At 44.9% G+C, this 18,146-nt stretch overlaps 1 protein-coding gene across 3 annotated transcripts in view; it reads right to left on the bottom strand.

The window, feature by feature from the left end:
• Positions 1–5,367: 5,367 nt before the first annotated feature.
• LOC132386463 (NACHT, LRR and PYD domains-containing protein 12-like) overlaps positions 5,368–18,146 on the bottom strand; it is a 235,372-nt gene continuing 222,593 nt past the window's right edge. For 2 of the 3 annotated variants that reach the window (XM_059958757.1, XM_059958756.1), the window contains 5 exons: positions 7,965–9,702; positions 6,492–6,578; positions 6,166–6,336; positions 5,843–6,010; positions 5,368–5,678 (listed from right to left, as the gene is read on the bottom strand). In XM_059958757.1, the coding sequence (XP_059814740.1) occupies positions 5,591–5,678; positions 5,843–6,010; positions 6,166–6,336; positions 6,492–6,578; positions 7,965–9,702 (2,252 nt within the window). In that variant the 3' untranslated portion in view covers positions 5,368–5,590. The remainder of the gene's footprint in view (positions 5,679–5,842; positions 6,011–6,165; positions 6,337–6,491; positions 6,579–7,964; positions 9,703–18,146) is intronic. The other variant, XM_059958758.1, reaches the window with a different exon arrangement.

Below are 18,146 nucleotides of genomic sequence, written 5' to 3'. Positions count from 1 at the left end.
CCTTGTAAATCTCGTCTTCGCCCTTCCTATGGCTTCCACATCCAGTAGTGAGGCGACCAGAAAGAGCACAGTACTCCAAGTGGGGTCTGAGCAAGATCCCTCTGATTCTCTGCACTGAAGGAGTCTTACCATTAATATTACATTCTGCCATCATATTTGACCTACCAAAATGACCCACTTCACATTTATCAGGGTTGAACTCCATCTGCCACTTCTCAGCCCTGTTTTGCATCTTATCAATGTCCCGATGCAAACCCTGATAGCCCTCTACACTATTGACAACACCCCCAACCTTTCTATCATCAGCAAACTCACTAACCCATCTCTCCAATTCCGCATCGAGGTCATTTATAAAAATCACGAAGAGCAAGGGTCACAGAACAGACCCCTGTGGCACACCACTCGTCACCGAACTCCATGCAGAATGTGACCATCTACAACCACACTTTGCCTTCTGTGGGTAAGCTATTTCTAGATCCACAAAGCAATGTCCTCTTGGATCCCATGCCCTCTTACTTCCTTAATAAGCCCTGCATGGGCTAGCTTATCAAATGCCTTGCTGAAATCCATATAAACAAAGTCTACTGCCGTTCCTCAATCAATGTGTTTAGACACTACTTCAAACAATCCAATCGGGCTCGTAAGGCATTCACCTTCCCTTGACAAAGCCATGCTGACTATTCCTAATCATGTTATATCTCTCCAGATGTTCATGAATCCTACATCTCAAGTTCTTCTCTATCAACTTATCAACCACTGAAGTAAGACTCACTGGTTTATAATTTCCTGGGCTAACTCTACTCACTTTCTTGAATAAGGGAACAACATCCACAACCCTGCATTCCTCCGGAACCTCTCGTGTCCCCATTGATGCTGCAAATATCATCGCCAGAGGCTAAGAAATCTCCTCCCTCGCCTCCGACAGTAGCCTGGGGTACATCTCATCCGGTCCTGGCGACTTATCCAACTTGATGCTTTCCAAAAGCTCCAGCACATCCTCTTTCGTAATATCTACATGCTCAAATTTTTCGGTCCCCAGCAAGTCATCACTGCAATCATCAAGATCGATTTCAATAGTGAATATTGAAGTAAAGTGTTCATTAAGTACCTCTGCTATTTTCTCCGGTCCCATAAACTCTTTCCCAATGTCACACTTGATAGATCCTATTCTTTCACATCTTATCCTCTTACTCTTCACATACTTACAGAATGCCTTGGGATTGTCCTTAATCCTGCCCGCCAAGGCCTTCTCATGGCCTTTTCTAGCTCGCCTAATTTCATTCTTATGCTCCTTCCTGCTAGCCTTATAAACTTCTAGATTCATGTCATTACCTCATTTCTTGAACCTTTCGTAAGTTCTTTTCTCCTTGACTAGATTTACAACGCCTTTTGTGTACCACGATTCTTGTACCCTACCATCCTTTCCATGTCTCATTGGAACGTATCTACTCAGAACCCCACGCAAATATCCCCTAAACATTGTCTACATTTCTTCAGTACGTTCCCCTGTGGACATCTGTTTAAAATTTATGCTTACAAGTGATAGCCTCACAGTTCCCCTTACTCCAATTACAGGTTTCCCTAACTCGCCTGTTCCTATCCCTCTCTAATGCTATGATAAAAGAGATAGAATTGTGATCACTACCTCCAAAATGCTCTCCCACTGAGAGACCTGACACCTGGCCAGGTTCACTTCCCAATACCAGATCAAGTACAGCATCTCCTCTTTTAGGCTTATCGAGATATTGTGTCAGGAAACCTTCCTGAACACACCTAACAAACTCCACCCCAACTAAACCCCTGGCTCTATGGAGATACCAGTCGATTTTTGGGAAATTAAAATATCCCACCACGACAATTCTGTTGTTATTACAGCTTTCCAGGATCTGCTTCCCTATCTGTACGTCGATATCCCTGTTACTACTGGGCGGCCTATAAAAAGCACACGATATAGGTTCCAGTGACGTCATCGTCCAGAACGGCTGCTGAAGCTAATAGCTCCTCCGGAAATACGTATATTTTCCTCATTAATCCATCATATTTCAGATCTTTCGATAATATTCGAACTGATAGAGGGGCAAGAATCGGGAAAAAGAATGGATTAAAAAAGCATGATTGTGAAGCCTGTGGCCGAGAGGGTTTCAGCGAACGGCTCTGCTACCCTACCACGTGCCAGGGAGACTGAAAATGGCGCAGGCGATGCGGCAAATACGATGAAAATTCCGGAAGAAATACGAGGATTCCAAAAAGATATAAAACAACAACTGAATGATATCAAGTCAGAGCTCGCCAACGTCAATCAAAAAATAGCGGTGGCAGAGACTCAAATTGAGAAGGTGGAAAATCGCGTGCAAAACGTGTAACAGATACTAAGTAAGACGATTAAAATACTAAATTAACAAAAGAGTATAATGCTTGACCTGGAGGGAAGATTCACGACGGAAAAAATGTCAGGATAAACAACGTTCCCGAAGGGTTTGTCTATGACGGAGTTTGGAAGAAAGTTGCTGTGGAACGCGCTAGAGCTTCCATTGACGACGCTGATTGAAATTGAGAGGGCGCATCGTGTGCTCGCCCCGCACTCTACCGGAGACAGAGAAGATAAGCCACGCTCCATAGTAATTAGGTTCTTTCGATACAATACCAAGGCGGAGATTCTACGAAGGGCCTGCGATAAGAAGAGGGTGTTTTTGGACGGGAAATTGATACATTTCAATCAAGATTATCCACTGGCGGTCCTGCAGAGACGTAAGAATACTCTGAAGTAAAGCGAATATTAAAGCAAAAAAGGATTAGCATTTAAACTCGGTACCCTTCAAAACTTCGAGCGTTTTATAACGATGGGATCCAAATGTTTTAGGCCGTGGAAAAGACGACTACAGACATAATGGCCAGAGGGCTGCCCATCAGCGTGATCAAACCGAGGGATAGCCCGGCTGAGCAGCTATCCCGCTCTGCTTGGGAAATACTGCGAGAATCGAGAAAGCAGGGGACAGGAGGAGGGCGAGAGAAGTATACCTGGAAGAGCCTGGGAATTTACCGAAGAAGCCCTCACTCCCTCCAGAACAGCCATTAGGTTTGGCTTACTTTGAAAGTGTTGAGAAGCTAAACGGAATAAAAATAGACGGTGCTATACTTATTTCAAGAAGTACATTTCTACAATGTGCAGTTTATATTACTCAATTATTTTTTTTTTATTCATTCATTCACACTTTTTCCCCAAATAGATGAGAATATATACATGGGAGGAATACACAGGGAAGTCCTCTCAGAGTAATGGACATAGATTTTTTCACTTATTTTTATGGGTACTGCAGTGGGGGCCCTCAACACACAAATACGAGCGACTATCCCCCACGGCTAGACGTTTCCTCTAGCTCAACCCAGGATCATCTACTAGAGACCTCAGCCTTGGAACCACACCCTCGGTACCTTTTTTATTCATTCCCGTCTCTTGGTTCTTATTTGTTCAGGGACTAGATCAATTAAGTTCTATTTTTCTAATTTTAATGATATACTGATTTAATGATATAATGATATACAAATAAATTTACATGGCTAAGGACAAAGTAAAATTCATTTATTTTTACGTAAATGAGCTGTTAAATCCAATCAAATGCAGTAAAATTCTATCAGAAATGAAGAAATAATAAGTCCATGAAGTATATTTACAGGATAATCATTTAAGTGTTAATGAGCATGTAAAACTAAAGAGAATGTGATTCACTAATTTGTTTTTCTCCTCATATAAATCAGGACATAGGAGAGGATTTGCTAGTCTCAACTCAAGAAAGCTAAATTTTGAGAATGTATTTGAAATGGGAGATAAGGGGGGCAGATATATTCTGTTAAGGGAAAATATAGATGGAAATTCAGTTGCTCTATTGAACATAATCGCACCCCCAGGAAGTGATATTAGTTTCTTCCAAAAATTACTAATATTATAGTAATGGATACAAAAGGACTCTTGATATTTGGGGGAATCTTAAATTTACAATTACAACTAAAGTTAGGCACTTCCAATAGAAAAAAACAGTGAAACAAAGTCCTTACATAAGAAAGTTAGCAGTCATTTTGATGTTGTTGGTCTAATCGATATATGGAGCGATCTTTTCCCCGACAGAAGGGATTACACTCATTATTGTGCCCCCCCCCCCATTCTGTATATACAAGAATACACTATTTCATAACATTTGGAAAAGATAAAGACAAAATAAACACATGTGGAATTGGGACAATAAATGTAAGTGACAATGCACGTATATATTTATCTGTTGATTTTAACCTACAACCAAATAATACAGTAGCATGCAAAAGTTTGGCACCCCTGATCAAAATTTCTGTTACTGTGAATAGCGAAGCGAGTAAAAGTCGAACTGATTTCCAAAAGGCATACAGTTAAAGGTGGCCCATTTTTTTTTATTTCCATTTTTTATTTTCAAAGTAACAATGAAGGAAAAGTGCACGAAGTAAAAGTTTGAGCACCCTGCATGGTCACTACTTAGTAACACCCCCTTTGGCAAGTATCACAGCTTGTAAACACATTTTTTGTAGCCAGATAAGAGTCTTTCAATTCTTATTTGGGGTATTTTTGCCCATTCTTCCTTGGAAAAGGCTTCTAGTTCTGTGAGATTCTTGGGCCGACTTGCATGCACCGCTCTTTTGAGGTCTATCCACAGATTCTCGATGATGTTTAGGTCGAGGGACTGTGAGGTCCATGGCAAAACCTTCATCTTCCTACTCTTGAGGTAGTCCATTGTGGGTTTTGAGGTGTGTTTAGGATCAATATCCTGTTGCAGAAGCCATCCTCTTTTCATCTTCTGCTTTTGTTACAGACGGTGTGATGTTTGCTTCCAGAATTGGCTGGTATTTTATTGAATTAATTCTCCCCTGTACTAGTAAATGTTCCCCGTGCCATTGACTGCAACACAAGCCTGAAGCATGATCAATACACCCCCGTGTTTAACAGTTGGAGATGTGTACTTTTCATGAAATTCTCCACCTATTTTTCTCCAAACATACCTTTGTTCATTGCGGCATAAACGTTCGGTTTTAACTTCATCAGTCTACAGGACTTCTTTCCAAAATGCATCAGATTTGTTTAGATGTTCCTTTAAACCTTTTGAATAGAACTTCTTGGCCGCAATGAGCAAAGGTATGTTTATATGTACAATATAAAGATAAGTATATATGTACGATATCTGAAATACATCTTATTGAAATGATTGCTTGATGATGAATTTTAATAAAAAATAAAGTACAAAAAAAGAACGGTTATAAATTAAACTTGGCGCGCGACCATTAAAGGGAGGGAGTTAAAGGGGAGGGCATGGATTTGGGAAAAATGTCCCCTTCCCGCGGGCGGGGATTTTCACACATTCAGATGTTCACAGGAACACTCTCAGACCGGGTCTGGGTTTCCGGAGAGATCTCAGTTCCTCCTCCCGGTCTCACTGAACCGATTCACCACATTCAGATGTTCACAGATCCACTCTCAGTCCGGGTCTGGGTTCCTGTAGAGATCTCAGTTCCTTCCCCCCGGTCTCACTGAACCGATTCCCCACGTTCAGATGTTCACACATTCAGATGTTCACACGGACACTCTCAGTCCAGGTCTGGGTTCCTGCAGAGATCTCAGTTCCTTCTCCCCGGTCTCACTGAACTGATTCCCCCACAGCCTGAAACAGACGGGAGAATAAAGATCAAATAAACAGATTACACAATAGTGTCAGTAACAGGGGACTGGGTTTAATGTTTCAACAACACTCACAGACAAATATCACCAGAAAACCCGCAGATCCGCTGATATTTTATCACATTGAACGTCAACACGAACACTCACAGAATCCACTTCAGACTCGGGAGGGTCTGTATGAGGCGGCGGAGACCGGGGACAGATCGGTCTGTCAGAGAGTTTGATCCCAGGATCAGATCCGACAGTGATGGGTTTGTACTGAGAGCGGAGACGAGATCCCCGGCAGCAGAATCTGTGAGACCGACATCCCGCAGCCTGGAGATGAGAGAGAGTGAGGGTGAAGGACACAGAGAGACAGGAGACGGTAAAAATCCCCAGTGTTTATCAGTAACATCATTACTGATCACATTAATGTTCAGTGTCAGCCACCCAGTGACTGTAAACTCAATCTCCCGCAGTCTGGTACTGACCACAGTGTCTGTATTTTACACTCCGGGTTCCTCAGAGCCGCAGACACCAGTTTCACTCCTGAATCTCCCAGTTTATTATAACTCATATTCAGCTCCGTCAGTGATCGGTTTGTACTGAGAGCGGAAGCGAGATCCTCGGCACCAGAATCTGTGAGACTGATACGGCTCAGCCTGGAGATGAGAGAGAGTGAGGGTGAAGGACACAGAGAGACAGGAGACGATACAAATTCCCAGTGTTTATTAGTAAAACAATTACTGATCACATCAATGTTCAATGTCAGACACACAGTGTCTGTAAACACAATCTCCCACAGTCTGGTACTCACCACAGTTTCTGTATTTTACACTCCGGGTTCCTCAGAGCTGCAGACACCGGTTTCACTCCTGAATCTCCCAGGTCATTCGTCCCAAGTCTAAACACAAACAGACAGATTGATGAACAAAGTGATTCAAACCGTGGGTCTGAGGGAATTTCTTTCACTCGGATATTTCAGGAAACATTAAACCCTTCAGTAAATCACTGATCGGAGTTCCCATCACTGTCAATGTCCCTCACTGCCCAGCTCCAGTGTATTTACCGAAAGTCAGTAACTTATTCTGTCAGTGTGACCCTGTAAACTCCAGATATTCTGACTTGTTTTCCGCTGGCTAGAAAAGTGTTCCTGACGTGAGAGGGTCGGGAATGGTACTGCCTAAGTTTGGAAGAATGTCCTGAACGGTGGGGGAATATCCCACGGAGAGGAAGATTAGTGAATGGAAAAGTGCCTATGGGAGACCCCACTTGAGGAAAAGGGATAAGGAAGACAGAACCTGCAGGAGGAAAAGGAATGGAGTAGTAGAAATCCGGCAGGAGGAAGGCGGGATGGGGAAGAGTTCTCACACGGGAGGAAGTGGGAAGGGGAAGAGAGATCCCAGAGGAGGAAGGGGTACGTGGATGTGAGAACCCAGAGGAGGAAGGGGCTATGTGGATGAGAGTTTCCACAGGAGGAAGGGGAAGGGGAAGAGTGATCCCACTGGAGGAATATTTCTTCACTATTCTTGGTTCGTGCGCCTGTAACGAAACCCAGTTTACCTCGGGATCAATAAATATGTATGTCTGTCTGTCTGTCTGGAAGGGGGATGGGGAAGAGAGATCCCACAGGAAGAAGTGGGGTTAGGAAGGAGCGATCCAACAGGAGGAAGGAGGATTGGAAAAAAGCTCCATCAGGACGAATGGGAATGGGGAAGAGAGATCCTACAGGAAGAAGGGAAATGGGGAAGAGAGATCGCATGGACGATAAAAATGTGAAATCATAATCCACAAGACGAGAGGATGCAGAAAAAGATTACACTGGAAGGGCTGGTCTCAACTAAGGCCCACAATCGGGAGAGGATATCGGGAGTCTGGGTATCTCTTGGTGAGCACATTCACCCAGGTGTAAAGCTATGACAGTGTGCTGACGGTCTCTTGCCCCTCACCGGGAAGGGGGTGTGAATGTCTGACCCACCTGCTTCAGTCAGTGTCGGTCTGGGTTTCAGTAACAGTCAGAAGGAACATTGTCAATGGACTAGTAGCGAGAAATACGGCCATTCCTGTAATTTAGATCATTAAATCAATGGCCGTTGTTCAATGATCTGATGAAGTCTCCAACATCCCTTCACAAGGAACCACAGAACCCTCCCGTCCTTGGGGAATTACTGACAGATCCCCTGGGCATTTGTCACAATTTGAATCATTACAGTTTTACAGAAATTCCTTAACATTGAAAAGACACAATGGAGTAGTTTCACAGTTAAGAGTGACAGACAAAACGAATTACCCCAACTCCTGGCACTTGTGCAGCCCGGGTCCCAGCCGCTGGATTCCTTCACACTGAACGTGGCAGCCCTGCACGTCGAGGTGTTTTATTGTGTCACAGAACCCGATGACATGAGACAGGACCATGCAGTCAGTCGGGGTCAGTGTCATTCTACTGAATGAAAGTGTTTCCACAGATCCCAGTGCGGCCTGAGCCAGTCCACGATTCTGAGACTCAAGCAGGTAGCGTAATGTATTCAGGAGTCTCCTTTTACCAGCTTCGCTCCATGTGTTTCCACTCTGGCGTTTAACCTCCTCCTTCACCCAGTCAATCACCCGGCAGGTTGTGTGATGAGGAAATGGACCCAGAAACTCCTCCAGGCCCCGAGCTGTCATTGGAGAGGAGAGACCAGCAACAAAACGAAGAAATACCTCAAATCTCCCATCTGTCGTGTTGTGGGCTTCGGTGAGGAATTTCCGGATATTCCCGGGATGTGGATTCAGGAATTGTGCGACTGCCGCTACAAATTCTTGGATGGTGAGGTGTGGGAATGTGTACACCACACTCCGGGCAAAATCCTCTCTCTCCAAAAGCTCTATCAGGAACCCGGACAGGAACTGGGAAGACTGCAGATTGAACTTGATCAAATCTCCATCCGTAAACACAATCCTCCTCTCGGACACTCCTCTGAAGGCCATCTGACCAACGCTGAGAAAAACATCACGGGGGTTGTCAATCTCACGGCCATGGTTTTTCAGGATGTTGTAAATATAGTAGGAGTACAGTTGGGTGATGGTCTTGGGAACTCGCTGTGGGTCCATGACTCTTTGTGTGAAGAAGGGGCCCAGTGCCAGAGAAAGGATCCAGCAGTAGGAGGGGTTGTAGCTCATGGTGTACATGATCTCGTTCTCCTCCATATGTTTGAAAACAGCTGCTGCCACCGTCTGATCTTCAAAATGCCTGATGAAATACTCCTTCCGTTCCTCATCAGCAAATCCCAAGATTTCAGCCCAGACACCGATTTTCGCCTTTTCCAATAAAAGTAACTTAGTGGGACGAGTGGTCACCAGCACTGAACACCCTGGGAGCAGCTTGCCCTGGATTAAACTGTACACAATGTCAGACACTTCACACCACCACTCGGGATCTGGGCACTGGTGCTTGGGTTCTGTGTCTCTCCGACTGTCAGCAAAATCGATTCTATGTTTGAATTCATCCAAACCATCGAATATAAACAGCAATCCCTCTGGGTTCTTCCAGACTTCTCTCAGGATATTCCCAAAGTAAGGATACTGATCCAGAACCAGTTCCCTCAGGTTTATTCTGCAGTTAATGGAGTTTAAATCCCGGAATTTGAAACTGAAGACAAACTGGAACTGTTGGTATATTTTCCCAGTGGCCCAGTCATAAACAATCTTTTGTACCATTGTTGTTTTTCCGATCCCCGAAACTCCAGCCACTGCTGCCGAACACCCAGATTTGGTTTTACTCCGGGAAAAGCTGCTCTGGAACAGCTGATCCGTCCGGAGTGTTTCCAACTTTCCACAGAGATGTGCCTGTCTCCACTTCTGGTGGTCTTTGCCTCTTGCCAGCAGCTCATGTTCCACCAGTCTCCAATCTCGAACAGTAGAAATGACCGTGAGCTCAGCGTATCGATCAACCAGCTGGAAAACCTTCACCTTCTCCCTCATCAGGATCGTGTTCACTCTCAGTGTTTCAGTTTGTGACCGCAGAGTCTCCTTGTGTTTCTGTTGAACATCTTCCATCGGAACAGAGAACATAGACAAAATGTTAGATACCTCAACTCAGAACTCTGTATTTAAACATTAGCTCAAAGCTAATGCAAAATTAAATAAATCAATGGATTTTCGTAAAGAAAATTAAATTTGACTAACAAACTTCAACCCGGATAGGGAGACATCACATCACATTTCCAAATTAATTGTGCTGTGCAAGTAAGTATTTTCCTCGTAGTTTACTGACTCCCGACTGTCCCTTACTGGACAAACTCCCACTACTGCCACAGCTATCATTGATCCTGTGGAAGAACTTTCAAAGCCTCATGGGAAAGGGGCAAACAGCCCATAGGCAGGATAGGTGGGAATCCTTCCTGATGCTGCTGGCCGTTTCCCGTAGCCTTTCTATATACCTCCCTGATGGAAGGTAGGCTGGGGGTCCCGGTGATGAGTTGGTCAGGTTTGACTCCCCGTTGTAGAGTCTCCCAGTCCGCCACAGTTATGCGGCATGTTGGCCTGCCCTCTGCAGCACAGCTGTAGAAGGACGGGAGTGTAGATGTGAGTACAGATCAGACAAGGTCTGTGGAAAGGGGAGAAAGGGGTGATGCTCCTGGTCTGTGACTTTAAATACAAGTTTGAAAACCATGCCGATTACAGGTCGGGCGGTAAAGAAGAGAGCAGAGACCGAGGAATTACGGTAGCAGCTGGATCAGGATTTCAGCTGTCACAGAACAGCACAGGAATAGGCCCTTCGGCCCACAACGTTGGTGCCAGCATGATGCCACATTAAACTCGGATGTTTGAACGTTCTCTACATTTCAATAACAGTCTGCATTGTTGTTCCTTTTACCAAAATATATTACCATATATTTCCGAACACTGTATTCCGTCTGTCACTTTTTGCCCACTCTTCTAATTTGTCTGTGACCTGCTGCAATCGCATTGCTTCCTCAGCACTACCGATTCCTCCAGCTATCTTCCTATCATCCGCAAACTTTGCCACAAAACCATCAGTTCCATTATCTAAATCACTGGCAAACAATCTGAAAAGTAGCGGTCCCAATACTGATCGCTGATGAAAACCACCAGACATTGGCAGCCAAACAGAAATGCTCCTTTTATTCCCTCTCCCTGCCTCCTACCCGCCGTATGGTACCCTCCTACCCTTTGTCCACCCTGCTTGGTATTTACTCAATGAGCTCGAGCACATACGTCAGACAACATTTCCCGTCACAGAAGCCATGCTGACTTTGACATATTTTATCATTAGGTTCCAAATGCCACAAAACCTTAATAATAGACTCGAACACATTCTCAAACACTGAGGTTAGACTAACTGTCTTATAATTCCATTTCCTTTGCCTTCCACACTTCTTTAAGTTTCTTTGCTACGTTTTGTTAGATTTTAAAAAGCTTCCGAATCATCCAACTTCCCACTCACTTTTGTTACTTTACATGGCGTTTCCTTCGCTTTTATGCGGACACTAATTGCTTCTGAAGGACTCCTTTACATTAAGCACCCTGAACAATAAGTACTCCTGTTTGAGTTCTGTTGGGTGGGAGGGCCTGCCTGGCGGAAGCAACAGTGGCCGTGCCTCTGGCACAGTCCGGCCCTATGGCTCAGAAGGGTAGGGAAAGGAAGAGAGTGATAGGGGACTCAAAAGTTAGGGCCTCAGACAGGCGGTTCTGTGGACACAGTAAAGAGAATCGGATGTTAGTTTGCCTCCCAGGGTCCAGGATGTTTCAGATCGCGTGCACGATATTCTGCAGAGGGAGGGGGAACAGCCAGACGTCTTGGTACATATTGGTACCAATGACATAGGTAGGAAACGGGAAGAGGTTCTGTAAACAGGCTACAGTGAGTTAGGAAGGAAGTTGAGATGCAGGACCGCAAAAGTAGTAATCTCGAGATTACTGCCTTTGCCACGTGACAGTGAGTATAGGAATAGGATGAGGTGGAGGATAAATGCGTGGCTGAGTAATTGGAGCAGGGGGCAGTGATTTAGATTTCTGGATCATTGGGACCGCTTTTGGGGCAGGTGTTACCTGTACAAAAAGGACTTGAACCCCTGCACTTGAATCCCGGGGGGACCAATATCCTGGCGGGGAGGTTTACTTATACTACTGGGGAGAGTTTAAATTAGAATTGTTGGGGGATGGGAACCAATCTGAAGAGACTGGGGAAGTGGAGTTTGGCTAACAAATAGAGAAAGCTTGGAGACAATGTGTGAGGGAGGATGGGCAGGTGATATAGAAGGGATGCGCTCAGACCGACGGTTTGAGATGTATCTATTTTAACTCAAGGAGTGTTGTGAACAAAGCGGATGAGCTTAGAGCATGGATGAGTACTTGGAGCTTTGATGTGGTGTCCATTACAGAGACTTTGATGGCTCAGGGACAGGATTAGTTTCTTCAAGTGCCGTGTTTCAGATATTTCAGAAAGAATAGGGAGGGAGGCAAAAGAGGTGGGGGCACGGCATTGTCGATCAAAGATAGTTTCACGACTGCAGAATAAGTGGACATCATGGAAGGATTGTCTACCGAGTCAGTGTGGGTGGAGGTTAGGAACAGGAAGGGGGTAAATAACGCTACTGGGTGTTTTTTATAGGCCGTCCAATAGTAACAGGGATATCGGGGAGCAGATTGGGAAACAGATCCTGGAATGTTGTAATAATAACAGAGTTGGCGGGAGATTTTAATTTCCCAAAAATCGACTGCCATCTCCCTAGAGCAAAGGGTTGAGATGAGGTGGAGTTTGTTAGGTGTGTTCAAGAACATTTCTTGACACAATGTTTAGATAAGCCTATAAGAAGAGAGACTGTACTTGATTTGGTATTTGGAAATTAACCTTGTCGAGTGTAAGATATCTTATTGGGAGAGCATTTCGGAGATAGTGATTATAATTCTATCTTCTCTACAATAGCGTTGGAGTGAGATAGGAACAGACAAGTTAGGAAAGTGTTTAATTGGAGTAAGGGGAATTATGATACTTTCAGGCAGGAACTTGGAAACATATTTGGGAATAGAAGTTCTCAGGGAAAGTACGGAAGAAAGGTGGCAAATGTTCAGGGGATATTTTTGTGGATTTATGTATAGGAACGTTGCAATGAGACAGGGAAGTTATAGTAGGGTGCAGGAACCGTGGTGCTAAAAGGCTGTAATAAACCTGATCAAGATGAAAAGAAGAGTTTACGAAAGGTTCAGCGAGCTAGTTAATGTTAGAGATCTAGAAGATTATAAGGCTAACAGGAAGCAGCTTAAGAAGGAATTTATGAGAGTGACAATAAGTGGCCATGAGAAGGCCTTGGCGGGCAGGATTAAGGAAAATCCCAACCCATTCTACAAGTATGTGAAGAGCAGGAGGATAAGACGTGAAAGAATAAGACCTATCAAATGTGACAGTGGGAAAGTGGGTATGGAACCGGGGAAAATAGCAGGGATACTTAAAGAATACTTCACTTTAGTATTCACTGTGGAAAAGGCTCTTGGTGATAATAGTGACGACTTGCAGCAGGTTGAAAAACTTGAGCATGTAGATATTAAGACAGAGGATGTGCTGGAGCTTTTGGAAAACATCAAGTTGGATAAGTCGCCGGACCCGGATGGAAAGTACCCCAGGATACTGTAAGAGGCGAGATAGGAGATTGCTGAGCCTCTGGCGATGACCGTTGTATCATCTCTAGGGACGGGAGAGGTTCCAGAGGATTGGAGAGTTGCGAATGTTGTTCCTTTATTCAAGAAAGGGATTAAAGATAGACCTGGAAATTATAGAGCAGTGAGTCTTATCTCAGTGGTTGGTAAGTTGATGAAGATCCTGAGAGGCAGGATTTATGAACATTTGGAGAGGTATAATATGATCGGGAATAGTCAGCACGGCTTTGTCAAGGGCAGGACGTGCCTGACGAGCCCGATTGAATTTTTTTGAGGATGTGACTAAACATATTGATGAAAGAAGAGCAGTAGATGTAGTGCATATGGATTTCAGCAAGGCATTTGATAGATACCCCATGCAAGGCTTATTTAGAAAGTAAGGAGGCATGGGATCCAGGGGGATATTGCTTTGTGGATCAAGAACTGGCTTGCCCACAGTAGGCAAAGAGTGGTTGTAGACGGGTCATATTCTGCATGGAGGTCGGTCACTAGTGGTGTGCCTCAGGGATCTGTTCTGGGACCCTTACTCTTCGTGATTTTTATAAATGACCTGGATGAGGATGGGGAGGGATTGTGTAGTAAGTTTGCTGATATCCCTAAGGTTGCAGTTGTTGTGGACAGTGTGCAGAGATGCCAGAAGTTGTAGCGGGACATTGATAGGATGCAAAACTGGGCCGAGAAGTGGCAGATGGAATTAAATCCAGATAAATGTGAGGTGGTTCATTTTGGTAGGTCAAATATGATAGCAGAATATAGAATTAATGTTAAGACTCTTGGCAGTGTGGAGGGTCAGAGGGATCTTGGGGTCCGGGTCCGAGTCCATAGGACGCTAAACGCTGCACAGTTTGACTCAATAGTTAAGAAGGCGTAAGGTGTATTAGCCTTAATCAATCGTGGTATTGATTTAGGAGCTGACAGGTAACATTGCAGCCATATAGGACCCTGTTCTGACCCCACTTGGAGTACTGTAAACTGGAGGAAATCTGCTGATGCTGGAAATTCCAGCAACACACACAAGATGCTGGTGGAACGCAGCAGGCCATGGAACATGTATAGGAAGAAGTACAGACGGCCTTTCAGTCCGAGACCATTCGTAAGGACAATCTGAATGAAACGATAGTAAGATTTGAAAGTAGGAGGGGCAGTTGGGAAATCCGAAATGCTAGAAGACAGCGGGGGAGGGGTGAAGTTAAGAACTGGAAAGGTGAGTAACAAAAGGGATACACAGCTGAAGAAGGGAAAGGATCATGAGTCGGGAGACCTAGGGAGAAAGAAAGGGAGAGGGGAGCAGCAGAGGAAGATGAAGAACAAGCAAGGAGTGATTGTGAGAGGGACAGAGAGAGAAAAAAAGGGCAGGAATGAATAAATAAATTTGGGATGGGGTAAGAAGGGGAAGAGGGGCAGTAACGGAAGTTAGAAAAATCAATGTTCATGCCATCCGGTCGGAGGCTACCCAGACGGAATATAAGATGTTATTCCTCCAACCTGAGCGTGGCTTCATTTTGATAGTAGAGAAGGCCATGGATAGACATATCAGGATGAAAATGGGACGTGGAATTAAAATGTGTGGCCACTGGAAGATGTTACCTTCTCTGGCGGACAGAGCTTAGGTATTAAGCGAAACGGTTTCCGAGTCTGCGTCGGGTCTCACCAAAATATAAAAGGCCACACCCGGAGCACCGGATGCAGTAAACCACACCAGCCGACTCACAGGTGAATAGTCGCCTCACCTGGAAGGACTATCTGGAGCCCTGAATGGTGGTGCTGGAGGAAGTGAAAGGGCAGGTGTAGCACTTGTTCCGCTTACAAGGATAAGTGTCAGGAGGGAGATCGGTGGGAACGGATGGGGGGGGGGACGAGTGGACAAGGGAGTCGCATAAGGAGCGATCCCTGTGAAAAGCAGAAAGAGAGGCTGAGGGAAAAATGTGCTTGGTAGTGGGATCCCGTTGGAGGCGGCGGAATTTATGAAGAATTTTACGTTGGACCTGGAGGCTGGTGGGGTGGTAGGTAAGGACAAGGGGAACCCTATCCCGAGTGGGGTTGCGGGTGGATGGAGTGAGGGCAGATGTTCGGGAAATGGGAGTGATGCGTTTGAGAACAGAGTTGATGGTGGACGAAGGGAAAACCCTTTGTTTAAAAAGGGAAGACATTTCCTTCGTCCTGGAATGAAAAGCCTCATCCTGAGAGCAGATGCGGCGGAGACAGAGGAATTGCGATAAAGGGATTGCACTTTTGCAAGAGACAGGGTGGGAAGAGGAATAGTCCAGGTAGCTGTGAGAGTCTGTAGGCTTTTATTAGATAATAGTAGATAGACCATCTCCAGAGATGGAGACGGAAAGATCAGGAAAGGGGAGGGAGATATCGGAAATGGACCAGGTGAATTTGAGGGCAGGGTGAAAGTTAGAGGCAATGTTAATGAAGTCGACGAGCTCAGAATGCGTGCATTTTGCTACCCCTGTTCTCCCTCACATAACATTTTTTAGCTAAGTTTGTCTTTCATTTCAGAAATTCTGCTGACATTTTTTCAATCCATTGGACGTCATTCACATATTCTGTGCGCTCCTGTATATCAGCTCCCGGCTTTCATCAGTGACTACGAATGGAAGGGAGAGGCAGGCAGAACAGAAGAAGAGCAGTGTATAAAAAGGCGTCACACGCCCACGTTGGCATTCGTTTCAGTAATGACTGATCTTTGCCGGCATGCATAGTCTTTCAATGCCAGTTCCGAAAAGCTCGATATAGCTCTAACGTCAGGTTTTTGTTTTCAATGTGCACGGGCTGTTTCTGACGATCTGCCTCTCAGAGAACGCGGTGTCAATGCAATTCAAATAAAAGCAGGAGATATTTGTGTGGAGTTCTGTATAGGTACGTTCCAATGAGACAACGAAGTTATGGTACGGCACAGGAACTGTGGTGTATAAAGGCTGTAATAACTCTCGCCAAGAAGAGACGAAAAGTTTAAAAAAGGTTCAGCGAGCTTGGTAATGTTAGAGATCCAGAAGATTATAAGGCTGATAGGAAGGAGCTTCAGAAGGAAATTAGGACAGCCAGAAGGGGCCGTGAGAAGGCAGTGGTGGGCAGTATTAAGGAAAACCCCAAGGCATTCTACAAGCACAAGAGCAAGAGGATAAGACGTGAAAGAATACGACCTAACAAGTGTGATAGTGGGAAAGTGTATATGGAACCGGACGAAATAGCAGAGGTACTTAATGAATACTTTGCTTTAGTATTCTTGGTTAATTTAATGATGACTTGCAGCAGACTGAAAAGCTGGAGCATGTAGATATTAAGAAAGAATATGTGCTGGAGCTTTTGGAAAGCATCCAGTTCGGTAAGTAGCCAGGACCAGATGAGATGTACCACAGGCTACTGTGGGAGGCGAGCGAGGAGATTTCTGAGCCTCTGGCGATGATATTTGCATCATCAAAGACGACGGGAGAGGTTTCAGATGATTGGAGGGTTGCGAGTATTGGCAGTGGAGAGAGTGCAGGAAATTGAAGACCACTGAATCTTACTTCGCTGGAGGGCAAGTTGATGGAGAAGATCCTGAGAGGCAGGATTTATGAACATTTGAAGAGCTATAATATGATTAGGAATAGTCCGCATGGCTTTGTCAAGGGCAGGTAGTGGATTTCAGCAAGGCATTTGATAAGGCACCCCATGCAAGGCTTATTGAGAAGGTAAGGAGGCATGGGATTCAACGGGACATTGTTTTCTGGATCCAGAACTTGCTTGCCCACAGAATGCAAAGAGTGGTTGTAGACTGGTTATATTCTGCATAGAGATTGGTGACCAGTGGTGCGCGTCAGGGATCGGTTCTGGAACCCCAACTCTTCGTGATTTTTATAAATGACCTGGATGGGGAAGTGAAGGGATGGGGTAGTAAGTTTGCTGATGAGAAAATGGTTGGAGGAGTTGTGTACAGTGTGGACGGCTGTCAGACGATACAGCGGGACATTGACATGATGCAAAACTGTGCTGAAAAGTGGCAGATGGAGTTCAACCCAGCTAAGTGTGAAGTGGTTCATTTTAGTAGGTCAAATATGATAGCAGAATATAGTATTAATGGTAAGACTTGGCAGTGTGATCTTGGGGATCTTGGGGTCTGAGTCTATAGGACGCTCAAAGCAGCAGCGCAGGTTGACTCTGTGGTTAAGACGACGTACGGTGCATTGACCTTCATCAACTATGGAATTGAATTTAGGAGCCGAGAGGTAATGTTGCAGCTATATAAGACCCTTGTCAGGTCCCACCTGGAGTACTGCTCCGTTCTGGTCACCTCACAAAAGAAAGGATGTGGAAGCCATAGAAAGGATGCAGAGGAGATTTACAATGATGTTGCCTGGATTGGGGAGAATGACTTATAAAAATAGGTTGAGTGAACTCGGCCTTTTTTCCTTGGAGCGACGGTGGATGAGAGGTGACCTGATAGAAGTGTATAAGATGATGAGAGGCATTGATCGTGTGGATGGCAGAGGCTTTTTCCCAGGACTGAAATGCTTGCCACAAGAGAGCACATATTTAAGGAGCTGGGAAGTAGGTATACAGGAGATGTCAGGGGTGAGTTTTTTTAGCAGAGCGTGATGAGCGTCTGGAATAGGCTGCCGGCAACGGTGGTGGAGGCGGATAAGATAGAGTCAGTTAACAGAATTTTGGATAGGTACATGGAGCATAGGAACATAGAAGGCTGTGGGTAACCCCAGTAATTTTCAGGTAGTGACATGTTCGGCACAACTTTTTCGGCCGAAGCGCCTCCATTTTGCTGTACGCTTTCTATGTTTCTATGTACCTAAGATCTGGGTCTCACATTGTATCA

The sequence above is a fragment of the Hypanus sabinus genome, unplaced genomic scaffold, assembly GCF_030144855.1.
Source record: "Hypanus sabinus isolate sHypSab1 unplaced genomic scaffold, sHypSab1.hap1 scaffold_117, whole genome shotgun sequence".
Lineage (NCBI taxonomy): Eukaryota > Metazoa > Chordata > Chondrichthyes > Myliobatiformes > Dasyatidae > Hypanus > Hypanus sabinus.
Note: the sequence above shows the minus strand (reverse complement) of the source record. Positions and strands in the feature narration are given on the sequence as shown.